This window comes from Tripterygium wilfordii, chromosome 2 (assembly GCF_013401445.1).
Source record: "Tripterygium wilfordii isolate XIE 37 chromosome 2, ASM1340144v1, whole genome shotgun sequence".
Lineage (NCBI taxonomy): Eukaryota > Viridiplantae > Streptophyta > Magnoliopsida > Celastrales > Celastraceae > Tripterygium > Tripterygium wilfordii.
In genome coordinates, this window is record NC_052233.1 from 945913 (window position 1) to 966681 (window position 20769).

At 38.7% G+C, this 20769-nt stretch overlaps 4 protein-coding genes across 7 annotated transcripts; 1 reads left to right on the forward strand and 3 right to left on the reverse strand.

Moving 5' to 3' along the window:
• Positions 1–433: 433 nt before the first annotated feature.
• Positions 434–4750, reverse strand: LOC120007748 (proline-rich receptor-like protein kinase PERK7). Of its 2 annotated transcripts, XM_038858163.1 has the most exons (9): positions 4663–4750; positions 3781–4511; positions 2469–3011; positions 2292–2378; positions 2113–2183; positions 1916–1992; positions 1595–1739; positions 1318–1479; positions 434–1102 (listed from the first exon to the last, which is right to left on the reverse strand). In XM_038858163.1, exons 2-9 carry the CDS (start codon positions 4424–4426, stop codon positions 821–823), a joined length of 2013 nt encoding a protein of 670 aa, XP_038714091.1. In that variant the 5' UTR covers positions 4427–4511; positions 4663–4750; the 3' UTR covers positions 434–820. The 2 variants fall into 2 exon arrangements, with proteins under 2 accessions (XP_038714091.1, XP_038714101.1); XM_038858173.1 differs by lacking the exon at positions 4663–4750 and having other exon boundaries at positions 3781–4608.
• A 1192-nt stretch (positions 4751–5942) lies between these two features.
• On the forward strand, positions 5943–9469 carry LOC120006924 (ras-related protein Rab7-like). Its single transcript, XM_038857053.1, has 7 exons — positions 5943–6187; positions 6578–6604; positions 6733–6832; positions 7699–7845; positions 7963–8043; positions 8416–8561; positions 9186–9469. Exons 1-7 carry the CDS (start codon positions 6135–6137, stop codon positions 9250–9252), a joined length of 621 nt encoding a protein of 206 aa, XP_038712981.1. The 5' UTR covers positions 5943–6134; the 3' UTR covers positions 9253–9469.
• Positions 9470–10694: 1225 nt separating this feature from the next.
• Positions 10695–17973, reverse strand: LOC120013473 (SWI/SNF complex subunit SWI3D-like). 3 transcript variants are annotated; one of them, XM_038865310.1, is made up of 7 exons: positions 17412–17969; positions 16272–16813; positions 13092–13751; positions 12719–12885; positions 11830–12647; positions 11339–11525; positions 10695–11246 (listed from the first exon to the last, which is right to left on the reverse strand). In XM_038865310.1, exons 1-7 carry the CDS (start codon positions 17839–17841, stop codon positions 11195–11197), a joined length of 2856 nt encoding a protein of 951 aa, XP_038721238.1. In that variant the 5' UTR covers positions 17842–17969; the 3' UTR covers positions 10695–11194. The 3 variants fall into 3 exon arrangements, with proteins under 3 accessions (XP_038721238.1, XP_038721230.1, XP_038721245.1); XM_038865302.1 differs by having other exon boundaries at positions 11335–11525; positions 17412–17958; XM_038865317.1 differs by lacking the exons at positions 10695–11246; positions 11339–11525 and adding an exon at positions 11534–11704 and having other exon boundaries at positions 11776–12647; positions 17412–17973.
• A 619-nt stretch (positions 17974–18592) lies between these two features.
• Positions 18593–19225, reverse strand: LOC120005490 (organ-specific protein P4-like). The gene is made up of 2 exons (XM_038855135.1): positions 19088–19225; positions 18593–19000 (listed from the first exon to the last, which is right to left on the reverse strand). The coding sequence occupies exons 1-2, from the start codon at positions 19136–19138 to the stop codon at positions 18704–18706; spliced, it is 348 nt and encodes a 115-aa protein (XP_038711063.1). The 5' UTR covers positions 19139–19225; the 3' UTR covers positions 18593–18703.
• Between the last annotated feature and the right edge of the window lie 1544 nt (positions 19226–20769).

Sequence of the window (20769 nt, forward strand, 5' to 3'; positions counted from 1 at the left end):
CTAACTTTTGTCTTTCAAACGACGCTAAAGTGTTTGAGGTTGGACTCATATTTATAAACCACATTGTTGGCTTACTCCAAATTAACCAAACCGCTGTAAGACTTTTACTAAGTTAAAAAGGATTATGATGGTGTGTCCATGTTCGAAATCAATGAGAATTGGAAGGGATCCTAGTTCAGTTGGCTTTACGCGCATTTCTTTCTTTGTCTATGGTGTCGAAAAGGACTTTCAGATCGCTTGTGAATATACACCAGCAAAGCAGAATGATTTGAAGAAACATAAGAGTCCTTTACCTTATACACAACTTCCTGTCACATTGCCAATACCAGAGTTTGATGTGCATAGTGGTATAGACTATACACAGACAAGGTAACATTGTCAAAAGATAATACATATTCCTCTGTCTATCATATATCAAATGTGCAAGCTAATTCTATATAAATGCACATAGGATCATTATATATTATAACTGTATAATCATTTTAGTCAGAGATACAAATTTACTAAATATCACAGTTTACAGACAACTCCTTTGTGAACATATACGGTTACGAAAGATGGTTACAACTTGTGCCTTCACCAATCATCTTTTCCTTCCCTGCTTGTTTTGTGGATACTGGTCAAGCTAGCACACCTAGAAGCTGGAATATTCATTCTTGAAGCAAATATATCTTGTCTAAGGATCACCAGAGATGCTTGTTACTTTTAGCAGAAAAACTGAATTCTCGGTTTGGCATTCTGACGTTAGATGTCTAGACGTCAAAACTGCAAACCACATAGTTCCGTTTACTTTTTAATTATTTTGGAGGCTTGAACTTGCTCAGGGACTTTGCCTCTGGCTTCCAGCTCTGCTCCTGCTTATGTCACTGCTGCTTGAGGTGGAAGGATTAAGCCCATACTCACTTGTATGCCCAAATTCACTACTGGCGTATTCCTGGCTGTCCATTAGTGCCATCTTCCTGAATTTCTTCATGTCTGAGCTATACGTGCTATTGTCATATTCAGAGCTGCCAGTGCTTGAGCTGAAAACTGAACTTTGCCCAGGTTTTGTTCCATCATTTAAGTCCTCCAGTTGCGCCTCACCTTCCAGTGCTCGTACAATCTATGTTGCAAACGCATATATTTTGTTAAAATTTTCATCACTAATTGATGCATTTATCAGTTTACATCTCCAAGAAATATGTGATCATTTTCTAACAGCACAGATCATCCACAAAATTGAGTATGGCCTTAAATATTTTATGAAAAACTGAATGTGATAATGTAATCAAAACTTCATTGTTCCTAGGACGACGTTTAAACACATATTAATGGTACCTGACTCATCTTTGGCCGCCTCCTCGCTGAATGCCTAATGGAAGCAGAAGCACATGCCACCATACGAGCCATCTCATGCTGATCATAGTTACCTTCCAGAGAAGGATCAGCCACTTCATCAAAGCTTCCAACCTCCAAGGCATGCAAACATAAAGGTCTAGCCTGTAAATGGAAATTTTTGAACTTCTTTAGTACTGTAACTTGTTTGGCCATTTTAGAAGATTATGAAAAGCATAAACTACCAAATCAAAGCGGCAAAGAAATTATTGGTCCTCACCCAATCCACCAAGCTATCCTCCATCTCTCCAGTGGGATCAACAGGGCGTCGTCCAGTAATTAGTTCCAAAAGCATGACACCAAAGGAGAAAACATCAGATTTGTCTGTTAGCTTGCCACTGGATGCATACTCAGGAGCCAAGTACCTGCATTTACAGATTTGATTAAAATATTATATACCCATCTTGTGGCTTTGTTTCAATTTGGGAAATATGCTGCTTCAAAAGCAATGCAATGAACCAATATAGATATAATACTTCACATCAAATTCAATATTAAGACCAGTTGTAAAATGAAATGTGCTTTATATAATTTCTACTACCCAAATGTTCCCATGACCCGAGTTGACACATGAGTAAAGTTGTCCGAAGATAGCTTAGCCAACCCGAAGTCAGCCACCTGAATTTTGTAATTCAACACAAATTAGCTCAAACAAACAAACTTAACAATCCGAATAAACAGCAGTTTTATCTTTTGTGTTAAACAAAATGCCGTCCTAAATGAGAATGGCGCACATACCTTAGCCTCAAAACTCGAATCAATAAGAATATTTGAACCTTTAATGTCCCTATGGATAATGCGAGGGTGACCTGTTCCAATAAATTTACTGACACTGTCACACAATTCCAATCTAAACCTTAATTGCAATTATTCATATTCATGCAAAGAGATGAGAGATTTTCCGAAAATTGACTTACAATCTTCGTGCAGGTATGCAAGTCCTTTGGCAGATCCAAGAGCAATTTGAACCCTGCTTGACCATTCCAATGGTGGGCGCCCTTTGCCTGCATATTTGACAATGAAATCAATGCAAAATCTAATTATAATGATAGACATTGATATTAATATAGAAGAAAATGTGGTTTGAAACATACCACGAAGATGGAATTCAAGGGTGCCATTGGGGATAAATTCATAAACCAACATCCTTTGGCCTCCTGCAATGCAATACCCAACAAGGGACACAAGATGACGGTGATGTACTCGGCTAATAATCTCAACTTCAGCCTGAAATTCACGCTCCCCTTGTCCACTACCAGATTTCAGACTCTTCACCGCTATTTCCTTCCCATTCGGCAGCACACCTTTGTGGACGTATCCAAACCCTCCTTGCCCCAGAATGTTAGCCTGAGAAAATCCGCCTGTCGCTGCTGCCAACTCTTCATAGGTGAAGGTACTCTGGCTGTACCCCAGTGCCATGGATGGGTGAGGAGGAGGCAAGACTGGACCACCCGCTCCGGAGAAATCGGAACTCATGTCGCTGCTTACTTGTGCTGGCGGCGGCGGCGGTGGAGACATGTGCCAGCCTCCACCTGCAGCGCCTGGAGGTGAGGGTAAATTGACTTGGCCTGTATGTTGTGGTGGCGAATTGTGCCAATTTTGATGAAGATGTGAACCGTTGTTGTAGTACTCCCCGCCTGCACAAATCCATTTATGATCAATACCCGAATAAACGAGAATTGAAACTTTTTTTCCCAACGTATTTCTGCTGATTCGCAGTCATTTTTAAGAAAGAAGGAAATCAACGAATTTTTGAAAAATAAAATAAATTAATATCTATATTTTTTGATAACGAAAATTTCGTCAACCAACATGTTCATTGGACAGCTGAACCAACTCTAAACTTCGAACCGCAAACACACACAATCGCTAGTTTTAAACTCAGGTCGTCAATTTTTTTTTAGCACCTGAAAATTCTCGAGCACAGTGTCCATCGGACAACTAAGCTGAGCGGGCTTTAAACTCGGATCATCAACCCCACCACGTTGAAACGAACATCCTACCCTTTACTCAAGTTCTCAATAAAGACCAAGTAAGATTTCATTTATTCATTCTTTCTTCTTTTCTTTTTTGTTTAGATTTTCTTTTCTTAATTCTTTCATTTATATTTAGTCAATTATCAAAGTTATATTTAGTCAATGATCAAAGTTACGAGATAAATGAAATTGAAATTCTTGAGCAGTCTCATTCCCTTTGAAGGACCACTCGAGTCGTCAACCACCCCGTTGAAACGGGTATGAAAATTGAACTTGCGACCTCTCAAGTACATTCAACATCATCCTCCCAACCAGAACTTATTTCTTAATACCTATATACATTAAACATTTACACCTACGCTCTCTTTGTTTTGTTTTTCTTTTTGACATTACACCTATATATACTTCAAAAAATTGTTCATAACCATACCTTTATGGAGAGAAGCATTGGCGTAGTAGGGCATTTGGTCATGTTGGGGAGCCTTCTTCTTTTTCTTTTTGCAGCAAACGCAGCATAAGACGGCCAAAAGCAGTACCAGCAGAAAGCCTGCCGCAACCACGAGTCCTATTATCACGGGTGCATTCACTGAACTTCCGCTGCTGCCTCCGTCATTTGACGGCGAAGAATGTGATGATGAGCCGCGTGAGGAAGGACTCAGTGATCGTGGCGGTGGCGGTGTCGAATTACCGGAGGACTTGGACAATGGAGGCGGAGGCGGTGGAGAGCTTTTGTTGTTGTTGTTGTTTCCTCCATTGTCGCCGTTCTGAGATGGAGGCGGAGGAGAAGGTGGTGGCGGGGAGGAAGAGGAAGATTGAGGAGGAGGTGGAGAATCTGAATTTTTTGACGGTGGTGATTTGGACTCGTCCGGTGGAGGCGGGGAGGAGGTAGGTGGAGGAGAAGATTTAGGTGGAGGAGATGCAGGTGGAGGGGATGGAGACGGAGGCGGTGATGACGGTGACGGTGGTGGTGAGGATTGTGGAGGAGGTGACGAAGATGATGAATTTGATGACGACGACGACGACGACGGTGGAGTTGGAGACGGAGGAGAATCAGTTGGCGGCGGGGCTTGTGCCATCCGATTATTTCCCGACTGAGATTCTCGTTAAAATGTGCCGGGCGTACCCCGCCCGTCCTCCAATTGCCGATGACCCTGGTTTCCCCTGCTTAATCACAATCATTTCCAAATTCAATAATCATAATCTACATTGTTGAGATTAACCATGAAAATAAAAACAATTTGAAGCTCTGCAATCATTTGTTAGATCTTTTAACCTAAATTGACGTTTCTCATGAGAGAAAATGCGTACGTACCTGTCGGATAAGAGCAAGTATGATTCTCGGAGAGGAAGAAGAGAATAGAAAGTTGCATGGTAATAAGCTCTCTCATCAAACAAACGGTTCTCCGCTGCCAGCCTCTCGCCTCCTATAAACTAGGAAATTCACTGCTCCAGAGAAAATATATTTTTACTAATTTAAAATCTTTTTATTATTATTATTTTTATGTGAACTAATGTGATTATTAATTATGACATGTTACTTCCATACACTAATGACTAAACCACCTATGGGAATTCTTAACCACTAAACCAATGGTTGATTCCCCTACTTATTCTCATGCGATCGCTTATATGATACAAAATTATTTTTTTAATAAAGTAAAAAAATAACATATATGAGCAGATAATGATGTGACATTATTTGGATAAAAATAAAAATAAAAATAAAAATAAGGGATATGACATTTAATTTGACCAACAGACGTAAAATTTTGACTCCAAAATTGTTGAGCAATTGTTTTCAAGCACCAAAGTTGTCTTATTTATGTCTTTATTGTTCCTTACTTCTTCCATTATCCACCAACGAGAGGTGGTTCGATTGACAATCGATTTGGTTAGATATATGTATACCCAATGTTCGATTCTAATGTGAACCATATTTTCCAACGGTACTTCCAAAAAATATGTCTTCCTTTACCCATATATTAAAAATATATATATAGGCATCAGTCAAAAAAATTTGTTAATTGATAGTGAAACGCAACATTATATGTTGAATTGTCCCACGTAATCAAATTAGGTCAATTATTTTATTTTAGATTAATGTACAATGTAAATGTTAAGTGATTTTATATTAATATTATTAGTCATCTAATATAATCGTAATTTAGATACTCCAAACGCACCTCACAACACCGCATCACAGTTTTAAAAGTGATATGTCAAACAGTTTCGCATTTGAACTAACCTCACAGAACCATAATTTTAGACCTTACAGCAGTTCACAGTACGTTCAAACAGACACAATATAACACTTTTAAAACAGACACAATATAACACTTTTAAATTTTAATGGTGCATCTTTTAGGTATATTCTTTTGCATACTGATTAACTGAAGCAAGTAATTAATTAAGAATAAAATTATACAGCAATTGACTGATTGAGCAATATATGATTAGGAAGTAGGGACAGCTGACAAAAAACAGCCATTATCATTGATTGGCTTTCACAATGCCAATGGTCACCCACATGTCCTCTTTATATTTCTCTAAATATGAAGAGAGAATTGAAAAATTACTCAAATTACAGGTCAGTCCAGCTTTTCCACGGCTGAACAGTGTTCAGAGAGAAAAGAGGACTACAAAGGTCCGACCAGTTTAGAATCCGCAGAGAATCCAAAGTAAAGGCAAACCCTTCTAAATTCTCTCTATCATCTTCGAACTCCGACGTAGATCCCGTCGAGCTACTGTCCGTACTCCGTACGACCAACAATCAAATCGAGAACCATGCCTTCCCGTAGAAGAACCCTCTTGAAGGTTATCATCCTCGGTGATAGCGGGTCAGTCATGTTTGTAAATTCTGTTGTATGTTTGGGCATGTGTTTCTGTGTGTATGTATATAATTATGATCGAGAGCTATGAACTGCAGTTTTTAGGGTTTCAGATCGATTCGTAAGTTTAATAGTTTTAATCGATCTTGATTCATGTTGATTATCAGATTAGTGTTTTTTAATCCAATAATGAACTTTGATGGTTATGGTTATGGTTATGGTTAGACTATCTGGAACAAAACACATCTTGAGATTGAAATGGCAGAGGAAGAAGAGCAACAATTTAAAATTTAAATCTATATAAGGAGAGATGCTATTATCTTGATTGTCTTATCTCTTGATTATTTGTCTAGTAGAATTGTTTAATTTTGGAAATATTTGTTTTTGTGTGATTTTCAGGGTTGGAAAGACATCTTTGATGAATCAGTATCCTTTTTATTTGTGACTATTGTAACAACAACTGGTACTACACTCGATGTTAATAAAATACTACTAGATGCAACTATTTGCAGTAGAATGCTTTTGGTATATCTGCCTTGACATCTTGCTTTCAGATATGTAAGTAAGAAGTTTAGCAATCAGTACAAGGCAACTATTGGAGCAGATTTCTTGACCAAGGAAGTTCAATTCGAAGATAGGCTCTTTACTTTGCAGGTTAGTTGTAGACTCATTAGTTGTTAGAGTCAAAATTTCCCACTAAAATAAGCATGATCTTATAGTACTACTTGGCTGAGCTTCACCGCCTTAGTTTGGAATTTGGATGCCTTTGCATTCCTAGTCAATTGAAGCTGTTGAGTTGAATGGCTTCCATATTTGTTTTTATTATTGTTTAATAGTCTTTCTATATTCTTGTTTGGATATGTTGATTTACTAGTTTAAACTATAGAACTTAGATAGGGCTAGAGTATGGTGAAGCTACTGAGGAAGCAATTTGAAAAAGTAATGCATTTATCATGACCGGCGACCGCAGGTGGTTTTTTTTTATTTAAAAAAATTTATACATTAGTCAGACCCTTAAAGAATGAGTGTAGCGGAAATAAGTTTGTTGTGTTGGACGTTTGTCAACATATGGAATGATAGGATAAGAAACTAGACTATTGATCAAGAGCAGGGGGTACTATCAATTGAATATAAGATCCAAAAAATTGGCAAAGATGTTTTGTTCATGTACAACATAGAGATTTTGGTGTGGCAGTGCGTGGACTTAAAAGAATTCTTGTAGAATATTAGTGTGGCAGTGCGTAGACTCGAAAGAGTTCTTGTAGGATATTGGTGTGGCTGTGCATAAACTCGAAAGAATTCTTGTAGGTGTGGTAGTGCTTTCCATTTTTCTTGCCAACAAATGACCACACATTTGGCTTTGGTCTTAGCATACATGACCATAGAGTCTGCAAAGAGTATGTATATGGCATATGATGCTAAATTCATCTCAATTACATTTTTTATTTCTTTTCTAGGGAAAGATATTCGTTTGGGCCTAGGTGCCAAAAGATTCAGTAACTCTGTTATGTTTGTTTCAGATTTGGGATACAGCTGGCCAGGAAAGATTCCAAAGTTTAGGTGTTGCTTTCTATCGTGGTGCTGATTGTTGTGTTCTTGTTTATGACGTCAATTCAATGAAGTCATTTGACAACCTTAACAACTGGAGGCAAGAATTTCTTATTCAGGCATGCATTATTCTCCTATACGAGCTTTGCCAAATTTTTTTACAAAATGCAACAAGTTCTTTTCAAATGGTAGTATTAAAGAAAATATTTGAGTTCTAATGATAACTGATTTTGCAGGCAAGTCCCTCAGATCCAGAAAACTTTCCATTTGTTGTTTTAGGAAACAAAGTTGATGTTGATGGAGGAAACAGTAGAGTGGTACGTAATTCCTCGACCTTTGTTCTAACTTCCTCTCCCTATTTCTACCTCCCTTCTGACTCCCCCAACCCATCTCTCTCGCTCTGAAGCGTCCTCATGCTCACACTTAAAGATATTCATCTACACACACCATCAAGCTGTCTGACCCTGGCACAGTAGTACCTTCCCCAGTATGCCACCGAGGGGTAAAGGTCTGCAGGTTGAATCCTGCAACCACAGGGCTTGTCCTGTAACTTCAATCAAAACTTGGGGATAAAACGAGACATGCATAATTCTGTGCATTCTAAGACAAACATAGACACAGCCACACACCGTGTGCATCCACACACTTATAAATTTTCTGATCATTTAAAAATCTTTTGAACCTTTCAGGTTTCGGAGAAAAAAGCTCGAGCTTGGTGTGCCTCCAAAGGAAATATTCCGTACTTTGAGACCTCTGCCAAGGAAGGCATTAATGTGGAAGAAGCTTTTCAGTGCATAGCGAAGAATGCCCTAAAGAGTGGTGAAGAAGAAGAGATGTAAGTTCTATTACCCCACTTCATCTGCATGGTAGCATGTGCATAATTCTATTATTGGTTAGTAGCATCAACTACTCTGGCCAGTTGTTTCCATTGGGATTGGATGGTCGAAAATGTTGCTAAGCTATTGCTTGATTTTTTTGGTCTGTAAAGATGCATGCAACTGGGCATTTTTTTTTTATCATTCATTGTTTTTCATCTCTAATAACTGTACACACAACACGGTAGGCTACCATTGAAAAAATTTCATGGGACACAACATTAGCGCTTGAGTGAGCCTCTCCTACAATGATTTTTTCCGCTCTTTCAAGGTTACAGCCTCTCTCTCACACCCATTGGATCAATGTACATTGCAATCATTGTAGGAGAGGCAAAGCTTATAGGACTAGAAAGGCCAATTGTGCATCGATTCATTTTAGTTACTTATCCGTCTTTATCAGCTCAATTTCAATTATCATATTAGATTTTTCTATCAGAAATTAGACATTTCCTGTTGTACTTGTCCTAAGAATAACCTTGCACTGGGCATGATGTAGCTGGAGTTCCATTTTTGTTTATAAATTAGGCATGTTTATATTGTTTTGAACAAGCCCGAAATAATCTCTTTCCTGTTTTCTTTTGAAGTTACCTACCTGACACCATTGATGTTGCTACCAACAATCAGCCAAGATCAACTGGTTGCGAGTGCTAAATGATGCCTTTGGCCTATTTTTGAAGTTACCTCTTGAATGCTTGAAATTATTCGACCCTTTTTAGCGGTTCGTGTGTATGAAACTACACTGTAAATTATTGTTTTGTCAGGAAAACAAAAATTGACCTATTGGTTCTGGTCTTCGTGCTTTTCCATGTAAGTACTCCTTGATGTGGTCAAGTTATAATATTTAATTTCATGTTGGGGATTCTCCAAATTACTGATTGCGTTGAAGTTAAATCTGTTGATATGTCCACTCAACTCAGTGGGTGGGTAACTTGGTGGCCTCTCTGTAGAACTCAACCATATCACCACCGGATCCGATGGTAATTCAGTATAAGATTTTGTTAAATACTTAAATATAATGTATGCTCCCGTTCTGCATTTAATCTTAACTTGTCTACATGTTTTGGGGATATTTGTTAATAGATTATTTATTACTCAGTAGTCAGTACCATAAAAATTTAAGAACTTTCCTGTGCGTTACTTGTAATGCAACTTTGTACTGGTAAAAACTTTGCCTCACATCAACGAGAACCAAAACACCAAAATTTAAACCAAATAAAGCAATTTCATAAAAAAAAGAGATCTACCTTAATTTTACCATTGTTGAATATCCTACTTTTTATTTCTTTTCAAATAAACCAAATAATTGCTATGGAAAAAGACTGGTTGATACAACCCTCGGACTAAACCATTTCATTATTTTTTTTTTTGAGATAGGAGGCTCTTCTAATTCTTAGCTACAGTTCACTGCCAAAATTATGTTAAATATTAAATTAAAATCTGTTATTAAATATTTTAGTGTTCATAATGGTAGAAAATAATAGATTTTATAAAAAAATTCTAGATCTTAAATTCTAAACTCTAAATCCTAAATAGCTCTAAACCCTAAACATTAATCCTAAACCCTAAATACGAAATCAAACCCAAAACCCTAAACCCCAAACTTTTTTGGTAAGCCCTAAACCACTCTAAACCATAAATCCTAAACCCTAAATCTAAACCCCTAAACCCTAACTTTTTTGACAAACCCTAAACACTAAACACTAATTCTAAATTCTAAATACTAAATCTAAACCCTAATTTTTAACCGCTAAATTCTAATGTCATTTTCAAAAAAAAATCAGACTTAACATGGTTTTTGAGAGGAAATTATCACTAAAATAGCTCATATCTTTCTTTCTCTCTCTTCGAAGTTTTCTATTTTTGGGTGGTGGTTGTTTCGAGTGTGTGTGTCAGCAAACAAACATTTAAAAGAAGACATCCAGATTTTATGCCAGAAAAATAACAATATACAGACGGTCATGCTCTCAAGTACATTCTTGTATACGTGACACATTACTGTTTCATTTATCTACTTTTAGTTTTACATTCTTTTTCCACATCTTCCCTCAGGAAAAGTAAACACACACATTTAAAATCTCCTTTCCGAGTCTGACTGACACAACTATAATCACAATCAATTGCAATATGGGATTTAGATTGCATTCACTCAGCCAAATAACCCTGAATGCAATAAACCCTGAAGATCCGCCAAGTTCTTCAAGGAAAAAGGTACTCACTTGGTAAAACAGGCAATTGATTGGATGAGGCTTGATTAATGGTACGCCATGCAAAGACTACTTTGCCACAACCGAAGGGGTTCTATCTTGGCCTGAAGGCTGGACGGTACTTCCTGCTACAGCGGAGGCTACAAAAGGGTTAGAAGTGGGAGGTGCAGTTCCCATGGTTCTTGAAATTGGTGGCCGTATGGAAGTCATGCTTAGTGGGGGCCTTGGAACTGAGTTTGCAAAGTTCATAGCGTTTCTGTCGGCAGGCAATGATGGCGGACCTGCCCTAGATGATGAAGGTGGTAAACCAAGCCGTGAAGCTATTATCAGTCCACGCTCATGGAATAGCTTATGCCTTGACCTCTCCAATTGCTCCTTTCCTCTCATAATTATGCTATCCATCTCACTAAAGAGAGCCAACTTGGTTTCCAAATTATGTAACTGCAACAAATGGAATTGTTCAGAAAGTCAGACATCTAAAGAGTGCAGCACAAAACAGCATCAGAAGCCTACTCGACAATGGGATTACCTGCTTCTCTATCATTGATGCAACAAGTTGTCGGATTTCTTCCTCTTCCTGCTCTGCAAGAACTTCCGCCTTCACTGCAGCTGCCGAGATTGCAGAAGCAGCTGCACGCTTTAATTTATCAATATCCTGCATGTCTTTGGTCTCTGTGCAGCCATGCCTGTCCATTTTACTGTCTTTTATTTGATCCTCACCTGAATAATCCAAAAAAAAAAATACATAAGAACAAATAGGTATTGTGCTGCATTTCTAATTGCCCAAAATTTAAACAAAAAATGAAACAAAAGCTACTTATCTCCTAACACCAATTGCAAGTGCTCCTGTTTTTGAATAAACTTCAAGAAATATATTTGTCCCAACCTTCTCTTCTCCAACCCCCACCGACTCGTTTTCTTATTTCATAATTTATGGCATCCCCTTACAGAGCTTACATTGTCTTTTCCACCACAAGCACACACTTACACTAAGAGAGAGAAGGAGAGATAGAGAGAGATATACCGGCATTTGTTCCATTTTTAATCACTGAATTTGAAGCTTCTGGATGTAGATATTCATTCTTCTCCAAAGACAGGGAATCAGATATCATATCTACATCTTTTTGTGCCTCCAAAGGTAGAGAGGGCTCTCCAGCGGGATCTGATGGGACTGACTGCTGCCCATTCTTCTCAGAAAGCAAATATTTAGACACCATATCAACATCTTTTGTAACCTCTGTAGGTTGAGACAGCTCCATAACGGAACTTGATATAACCAACTGCCGCTCATTGTTTTCAGGAGGCAGAGAATCAGATGCCTTATCCACGTCCTTCAATGTCTCTGCAGGTAGAAAGGGCTCTCCAACTGACCCTGATGTAGCCAAATGACCGTGGATATCTTTTTCCAGAGAGAGCATATCAGATAACATTTCCACATTCTTTACCTCTGAAGGCTGAGAATGCTCTCCTAATGCAGTTTCCTCTTCATGCCCCTTCACACAACTAGGAGGAAACTCTGCCTTAGATGCCAAATCATCTGATTCTTTCATGATCTTTAGTGTTGGATCCTTTGCTAACTTTGAATTTCTTGGTTCATCAATATTTCCAGGTACAACTTCACAAGAAAATGACTGCTTTTCAGCAAGTAATTTCTCTGCAGGCTTGAGATTTTCCGAAATCAAACTCTTTTGTTCTTTAGGAATAGAATTTTCCATTTTCTCATCTTTTTTAAAACAGAAATCCCTGTCACTCAAACCAGAGGTAGAGTTCTCCTCTTTCTGGGTATTGATCTGCTCCTCATTGACTTTACTAGTTTGTCTATCCACCATATCAGTGACAGCACTGCAAATTCAGGCCATCAGGTATAATATTCACAACCACGACAATTGTAAAAAACCAGAAGTTCTTGATACCTTTCAGAAGCACCAGGTTCATTCTTGTCAACTGGGGGGTCATCCAAAACAAAACAATGCCTAGTGGCCAGCTGCAGACCTGGAGAATTGCTGGACACGGATTTTAAAGAACTGCGGGCTGAAGCATTAGCAACATCAGATCCTACCAACCGTGCCAGGAACACAACCTATAAAATACAGCAACCAGTAAATTATAAATGCAATCATGCCAGTGTACAGACCATGGACTTCTGTTAATGCCTCAATTTATTTTGGGGAGAAGGATAAAATCTATCATGCGTTGATGCATGCCCAGTCAGCATAGCAGTCATATGTACATGGTCATTGAAATTTTTAAAGTACATTTATTTTTTCCAGAGGAAAACTCCCTTACCAGTGCCATGACAGGATTTCCCACTTCAGCAAATGAAAGTGGTCTTCCAGGCATTGGAAAATAACCAACAGCTCCAAAAGCTTCCCTAAGAGCCTTTAACGCAATGTTTTCACCAGTTTTATGAGCAGCCTTGACTTCACCAGTACCAGCTGATGCAGAAGCTTGCTCACCAACTTTCATGTTACTAAGATTTTCTGTTTTTGAAGTTTCCTGACAAGCTTTTGCTTCACATGCATCTTCTGGTTTTGTTTCTTCCATAGGAGAAGGCTGATCCTCACTAGCTCTAGACTTACCCTTGTCTGTTTCCTTATCATCCTTGGAGACAGAAGAATCATTAGTGGATGCAGCTGGATCTGCAGTTTCCTTGGAACTGGCAATAATATCCTCATCAGAATCAAGGAAAGTTTCCTCAATCGGCATTTGAACAAAATGTAAAATACATTGAGCTTTTGTTTTTGTGGCAACATGGTCCGCAATCTCATTCCAGTTTTCTTTGTAAAGTTCCAATGCTTCAAGGAGGAGGAGAGTCTCCTGATCAGTCCACTTTCCACCACTAACACCTGGAGCCTCAGCAGGCACCATGAGAATAAAATCTGATGAAGACATATCGGAGCCAAATTTTCCACTATTAAAGCAATCGGTACACAAATCGTAATCTGCCTGTCCAATATGAACATGTTCAGAAAACAGAATACAAATCCTGCAGCAACTGAACCAAATACTAAAATAAATTGACATCGAATCCGTTTGAACCGCTATACATGATTTCATCACTATAGCACAATACCATTTTGACATTTTCTATGAAGGTATGAAAGTCGACCTCCTTGTAGCTAGTAGCTACTAACAGGCAAATTCAAGGCATTCAATCATTTGCAACACAGAGGGCTACGCATATTCATCTAACAGAATTTTCTTTTGCACGAACTTTATCGAGTCCATTCTCGCAAAAAAGTGTGGTTCTAGCCATTATAATTGGTAACCTCGTTACTGTCTTAAAAAGAAGAAAAAAGGTTGGTAACCCCATCCATCATAAGTCAGCATCATCAACAAAATAATCATCATCATCAAAACCTTTATCCCAAATGATTCTGGGGTCGGCTACTGAATCCAAATAAGAAATTACTAATGAATTCTCCTTCACCATTAATTCCTCTCAAAAGACAAACTCTCACCTACTTCTTAGAGTCCAAGTCCTTTCTCCTCACTTCCATGCATGTTATTTTCGGTCTTACTCTTTTTTTTATCATGTCCCAATGGAAATTTTCCTATGTACTACCGCATAAATAACTTTGCGCTTATCTGCCCAAATCATCTTAGTCAATTTTCTCACATCTTAATTCTCGACTATTGCTACCCTTATCCTACATCGAATAATCCCATTCCTAAGCCCATCCTTCCTTGTATTCCCACACATCCAACACAACATTCTCATTTTTGAAACACTTATTTTTTTTTGAGGATCTTGTCTCTTCGTAGCTCAACACTAAGTACTGTACATCACTGCAAGGTCTGCATACCTTTAGAATTTCACTTTTCAACTTCAAGGGTATCAGTCAGTTGGCCAAGACTGCAGATGCACTCCTCCACTTAATGCAACTAGCTTTAATCCTATTTGGTTCACCATCTTCCTCCCTCCGTCATTCTAAATTATAAATCCAATATATTTTAACTTCTTACTTTTAAGTATTTCTTTCCTGCCTATTTAATTGTTTCCTAATCTCCTCTCCTACCTTTACTAAACTTACACTTCATCGATTTTGTCTTTTCCTACATATTTTAAAACCTGTAGATTCCAAAGTTTATATCCATCTTTCCAAATTCAAACTAACTCTGGTATGGTCTCATCTCCTAATAAAACTGCGTCCACAAACAACGTACACCAAGGGACTTAGTCCTGAATAGACCTTGTTAGTTCATCCATCACCATGAAAACCAAGGACAGACTCAGCATCGATCATTGATGTAAACCTATAGTGATGGAAAATTCTCTCTCAATCCCTTGCTATTTTTTAACTACTGCTCCTAACATATCCTTAGTTATAAAGTTCCACTGGACCCCCTCTCTCCTCCCCCTCTTTGCTCTAGAACCCACTACATCACTTGTATAGGCAACCTATCATACCCCTTTTCCAAATCAATGGAAACTAAGTGTACACCCCTTTCTATAATTTTTTTTATTTAGTCTTATTAGTACACATATCTCTTCCATTCGGGACCATCCCGGCATATGACCAAATTGGTTTTGAGACTATTGTCACAGATCTCAGTCTTTTCTCAAAATCTGTTTCAATTCATAACCTTTCATCTGCTTGATTGCATGTCATGCCTGGACCATTCTAAAGGTATCATAGTCATTGAAATTTAACAACCCCTTAATTAAAAGTTGAAACACCAATTTACTTCAGATGCAATTCAAATAAACATAGTTAACAAAACTGGATCCCATTCTCTACACATTTCAAGGTTATATGAAGCATCTCTGATGTTGGATTAAAACATGAACTAGCTAACTTGTGATTCTACTTTATCAAGTTATTAACATTCAATTTGATTGTGCAATCAATGGTCCTGTTGTGTCATATATTATCTCGTCTTAAATCTTTTACTTCCCTATTCAATCCCACATGCCTTGAGCTAAATGACATCACTTCTCACAAATGCAAAGGGCTTTATCAGATTCATCTAAAACTGTGAATGTCCCCTCCCCAGTGTTACTGAACAATATGCTATCTGGGACCACATCCTCATTTCTGAGCAGAATGTTTTACAAGCTAATAATGGAGATATTTTTTAGCAAGAAAAAAGAAAGATCTACTAATCTGGAAAGATAATGAATGAGATAATCTGCCCCATAAATAATATTTACTATTTTTTCCCAGGAAGAAATGGATAAAAAGTACCAACTACCAAGACATTTCTCCCATAGCCAAACAATACATTGACCAATCAAATAACTAAGATAAAATACAAGCTGAGCCAGTGTACTAAGACATAAAACATATTACAGGAGCAAGTACTGTGTAGTAGACACCATATTAAGGTTAAGGTCAGATGATGAAAAATTGGATCATTGTATTTGTCTGGGTCCTGGGATAATGATTTTGGAATAATGTTCTGACATGAAGAGCAACAAAATCTTACAAAATTCAAATTAAGAATAGCCAGGAAAGAACCAACCTGCGTCTGGCAATGGTAGCGCTTCTGAGAGCAATCAGCTGAACAAGAATTGCAATGGTACTCAGGTAACTCAACCGCTGGCCCCTCTGGCCTCACCAACTCTTCAGCAATTGCAGAAGTTGGAAACACCCCAAAAGGCATAGCCGGAGTTCTAATATTGGGTAACTTGGGTTTAGGAACCATGGGCGGACATGGCTGAATGGCTTCAAAGCAATAAATTTTATCAGGGAAAGAATCTATTTTTGCTGTTCTGTCATCATTGGTGCTGGCAACAGCTACATCTTGTGGAAATGGATGGAAATTAATCAGACCCCAGTAGTCCAAGAATTCCAAGACCTTCTGCCGGGAATCCAAATCTCCAACTTCAAGCTCTGATAGATCCTTTGATTCAATTAGAACATTTGGGTTTGAGTGGAACTTCTTCAGGATCCAGTTGCGAATTTCCAAATAAACATCAGGCGTCTGGGTTTCAGATTTATTGTTGAAGAATGTAGGCATTGCGCACTCCTCGAGAACATTGATTTTTTTCCATGAAAACCAACCTGAAAGCCACGATAACAAATTAATGTGGGAGCCATAGAACAAATCTGCTCCACTTAGCTTAACAAAGAGCTATTGGACTTGATGAAATAACTTTAACAAACAACACCCTCTATAAATACTGGACACTAAGGCCTAAGCTTCAAAAAAATGTTATCCTCCAATTGTATCTTCATCTCCCTTGAAAACCTAGAGTTCTTTAAGAGAAATCTACACACAATAACTTTGCAAACCTTGCAAGACTTTCCATGGCAAAAGAAATTGATTTTCAGACACCCATTCGCTACAACGAATATGCCCAGTGTAATTGCCAAACAACCAAAAGGTTCAAATTTCAGTCCTCTTCCCCTCAATGTACACCACCACTTTGCCTCCAAAAGTGGTATGTCACAAATAGAAAGAACTCAACATCTCAAACTTATAAGCATTTCTTCACACACCAAGCATTTAACAAAATTTAGCTCAAACGAGAAAGCAAAACAACGCAAAATCCAGAATTTTCACCGCCTTCTTTTTCGTAACCTCTCCATCAACAATAAAATCACGAAGTTTACGAGAAAACTCACAACAATGAGGACCAAAACACACACACGTACTCACCGCAATGACTGGGTACAACGTGCGAGTTAGCATCCCGAGATTTAATTGCCTCAAACTCAGCTTCAAGTGCTGCCTCCAGTGCTTTTGACTCCGCCTCACTTGCCTTGCGTCGCTCATCATCCGCCAGGGCCGCCTCTGCAGTCAATATTGGCCTCTCCTCGAACTTTACTCCGGAAGCAGCGTAAGCGAGGATGTTGGGGCTCTGGCGCGCCCGGGTCAAGGGACCGTTATGGATCGACGAGTGGGAATTCAAGTTCTTCTCGCGAGTAACGCGTTTCGACGGGGTAGACAAAGTATTCGATGCCGATAGTACATTCAATTTTCTCTTTTGCCCTCCTGGTCGGCGCCGGGACTGAGCAGGCTCTCCTGCCTGAATTCCAGTTCCCGCAGATGAGCTCGCCGGCGGTAGAGCTCGCCTTTTGTCCTCCATCGAGAGGGTTTTCTTTCAGCCTGTCCCCGTTGGGGTTCTGGTTCAGTGCGTTTAAATCCCGTGAAGACGGGACATAAACCATTTGCGCATATATTGCTATCGCCAATGCCGGATTTTCTGTTTCCACGAGACGTGAAATGATTTTATTGGATAGTTAGATGTTCAAATCTCTGGAAGTAGAAAATTATCTTCCGCCAATAGAATATTATGGAAACACATCGTTCATTCGTTCGGCGAGCCTGCTGAAAAAATCAACGGCCCAGCACGTTAGTGTGATTTAGCATCCAGATTCAAATCACGGGCCCAAAAAGGCCCATATCCAACACTTGTTTTCCTCCTCTTTATGCATGCATACACGCGTGTCCAACCTCATCAAGGCATACCAACCATATTTTGGGCTTACACCAGGCCACCTGCCTTTCATGCCTGAAAAGTGGAAACCACCTCCTGTAGATGGAGCCATTTTCAAAGAGCAAGGTTGTGTATGAAGTTGTCTTCCAGGAGTTCTAAATCGAGTCTGACTTTTTGTCTGCAATGCATTCCTCATCATCATACAATTTGCATGCTTTGGATAGTTTATCATGGCTATAAAATGATTTGTGGCATGATAATTCAGGTTACCAGTTTCGTTATGTCAATAGAGTATTTTTCTAACCCAACCGATCGCCAACCGAGCAACTCCTCATTGGTATTTCAATAGAGTAGTTAGTCTGTAAGACCACCATCATTTTAATGAAATTGCATTCTTCTATTAAAAAAAACACCTTAATTAAAACTGAAAGAAAAAGATTAGCCATTATTGATTTATTGTGCACTAGTAATAAGCACACTATTTGCTACTCCAAGCATGAGCTGAGCCCTCTTATTTTGATCCATATTCGACAGACACTTTCTCTTCTTTCATGAGCTTCGGCTTGTAGTCCTTGATGTGAACTTTCTCCACATTATGGTCGTCCCAACGACGACTGTGATATATGATGGCATTACGTCCCACATCGAAATCTTTGACAAACTTGTTCGCATTCTCTTTATCCGAGAGAGGAATCCTCGGATTTTGTTGAAAATATAGACTCTTGATTGAATCTGGCATGGGTTGGTCCTTCATTATGCTCTTCCAATAGTCTCCTGCTTCCTTTCTTCCATGGCTGATTGTGCCAATCTGTAACAAAGAAATGAAAGAGACGATTAGTGCATAAATTGAGCCAGAAAGGGAAGAAATTGATATGTGTAGTTGGGAAATGCTCACCGAGAGAAGGCAGAGGAGGAGGAGGAGGAAGAAAAGAGAGATGGGTTTCATGTGTCTTCGTCAACTAATTCCTCCCAGATTTCGCAAACTATGCTCTTCAATCTCCGACTCTGAGCAGTGACGTCCACTTTATAGGCCACGAACAAGGACAGAGAAGTGATAGCACATGTCTGATTATTACAAAGAGGGAAGAAGAAGATTTCTTACATTTGTCATTGTCATGCAATTGTTTGTGATGGTATGAACAAACGGTGCTATATGAGGAGGAGCAAGTACAATGTATGAGTTTGGCAGTGTGTTGCAACTGTGTTCAGTTGCAACACACCTCACAGCACCATAGTTTTTTGTGATACGCCAAACAGCTTTTGCGTTCCAACTCACCTCACAGCACCACAACTTTTTACCTCACAGCACCTCATCACACCTCACAACACTCCCAAACGCTTACAATATATGTTGAATTGTCCACGTAATCAAATTAGGTCAATTATTTTATTTTAGATTAATGTATAATGTAAACCTTAATGATTTTATATTAATATTATTAATCATCTAATATAAACGTAATTTAGATACGCCAAACGCACCTCACAGCACTGTACCGCACCGCACCACAGTTTTAAAAGTGATGCGTCAAACAACTTTTTGCGTTCCAACTCACCTCACGGCACCACAGTTTTATAACTCACAACACCACACCGCACCTCACAGCATTCCCAAACAAGCCCAATGTATCTTCCACAATTCGAATGCACAAGTGTTCCCACCCTTGATTGTTATCTTATCTCTAATAAGGTAGAGAGCCTTAAAGTCTTGAATTTGAAACCCTAAACAGACTTGGCCTATAGTGACAAAAGCACAATCAATCAAGTCAACTATGGATTAGTGGACCAAGCTAAACCATACGAATTAATGAACCGAGAAATGGGTCAAACCAAAATTTATACACATAAAATATCTCCTCGCGCAAAACGAGGGTGAGATGAGAACTTTTGAAGCATGATCGATGATAAAAGGAATAAGTATCACATTAACCTTAAAACTTATAAAAAATGGTCAATCCAGCACTCTAAGTTTTTTTATGCCAAATCAGCCCCTCAATTTCATTCAATGGTCCATGTTAGCCCTTCCGTCTCCCTACAATTAAAAAATACTGATGTGAACCTGAATATGTGACATGACATTCATTTGACAAAAAAATAAATTAAATGGAAAAGGTGACATGACTTTCAAAAAAAATCAAAAATCAAACACAAATAAATCTTCTCTACAACTTAACCTCCTCCTCCTCTTCCCTTCGCAAAACCAGATCTACAGAGACTAGATGGTCAACCGCCAGCAACCACTATTACTACCACCATCCACCACCATTATCATCAATCATTCTCTGCAACCTAACCTCCTCCTCATTCGAAACCCCTCTGAAATAAGTGTCGTTTGACTGATTAGTCTCAAGATGTGGGTTTTGATTTGGGGGTTTTCATACTTTGGGTTTTCAATTTGGGAATCGATTTATGGGATTTTGATTTGGCTTTAGGGTTCGAAGTAGATCATCTGGGTCAAGTTGTCGCTCTAGAGCTATCGGTAATGGCAGTATTGAAGGAGAGAGAGAGGAGAAGAATGAGAGAGAAGAGGAGAACATCAATTTTGGGGGTCGTCGATCCTGAGATGAAATGATTGCC

Excerpts from the sequence above, each read along its gene's own strand:
- LOC120007748 (XM_038858163.1), bottom strand. The coding sequence starts at position 4,426 with ATGGCACAAGCCCCGCCGCCAACTGATTCTCCTCCGTCTCCAACTCCA. Across the intron at positions 1,740-1,915 it reads CGGGTCATGGGAACATTTGG|GTACTTGGCTCCTGAGTATG; the intron begins GTAGTAGAAATT and ends CTGTAAATGCAG. Across the intron at positions 1,103-1,317 it reads GGCGGCCAAAGATGAGTCAG|ATTGTACGAGCACTGGAAGG; the intron begins GTACCATTAATA and ends TTTGCAACATAG.
- LOC120006924 (XM_038857053.1), top strand. The coding sequence starts at position 6,135 with ATGCCTTCCCGTAGAAGAACCCTCTTGAAGGTTATCATCCTCGGTGAT. Across the intron at positions 6,188-6,577 it reads ATCATCCTCGGTGATAGCGG|GGTTGGAAAGACATCTTTGA; the intron begins GTCAGTCATGTT and ends TGTGATTTTCAG. Across the intron at positions 8,044-8,415 it reads ATGGAGGAAACAGTAGAGTG|GTTTCGGAGAAAAAAGCTCG; the intron begins GTACGTAATTCC and ends TGAACCTTTCAG.
- LOC120013473 (XM_038865302.1), bottom strand. The coding sequence starts at position 17,841 with ATGGAGGACAAAAGGCGAGCTCTACCGCCGGCGAGCTCATCTGCGGGA. Across the intron at positions 16,814-17,411 it reads CGTTGTACCCAGTCATTGCG|GTTGGTTTTCATGGAAAAAA; the intron begins GTGAGTACGTGT and ends CGTGGCTTTCAG. Across the intron at positions 12,886-13,091 it reads GAAATCCTGTCATGGCACTG|GTTGTGTTCCTGGCACGGTT; the intron begins GTAAGGGAGTTT and ends TGTATTTTATAG.
- LOC120005490 (XM_038855135.1), bottom strand. The coding sequence starts at position 19,138 with ATGAAACCCATCTCTCTTTTCTTCCTCCTCCTCCTCCTCTGCCTTCTC. Across the intron at positions 19,001-19,087 it reads TCCTCCTCTGCCTTCTCTCG|ATTGGCACAATCAGCCATGG; the intron begins GTGAGCATTTCC and ends TCTTTGTTACAG.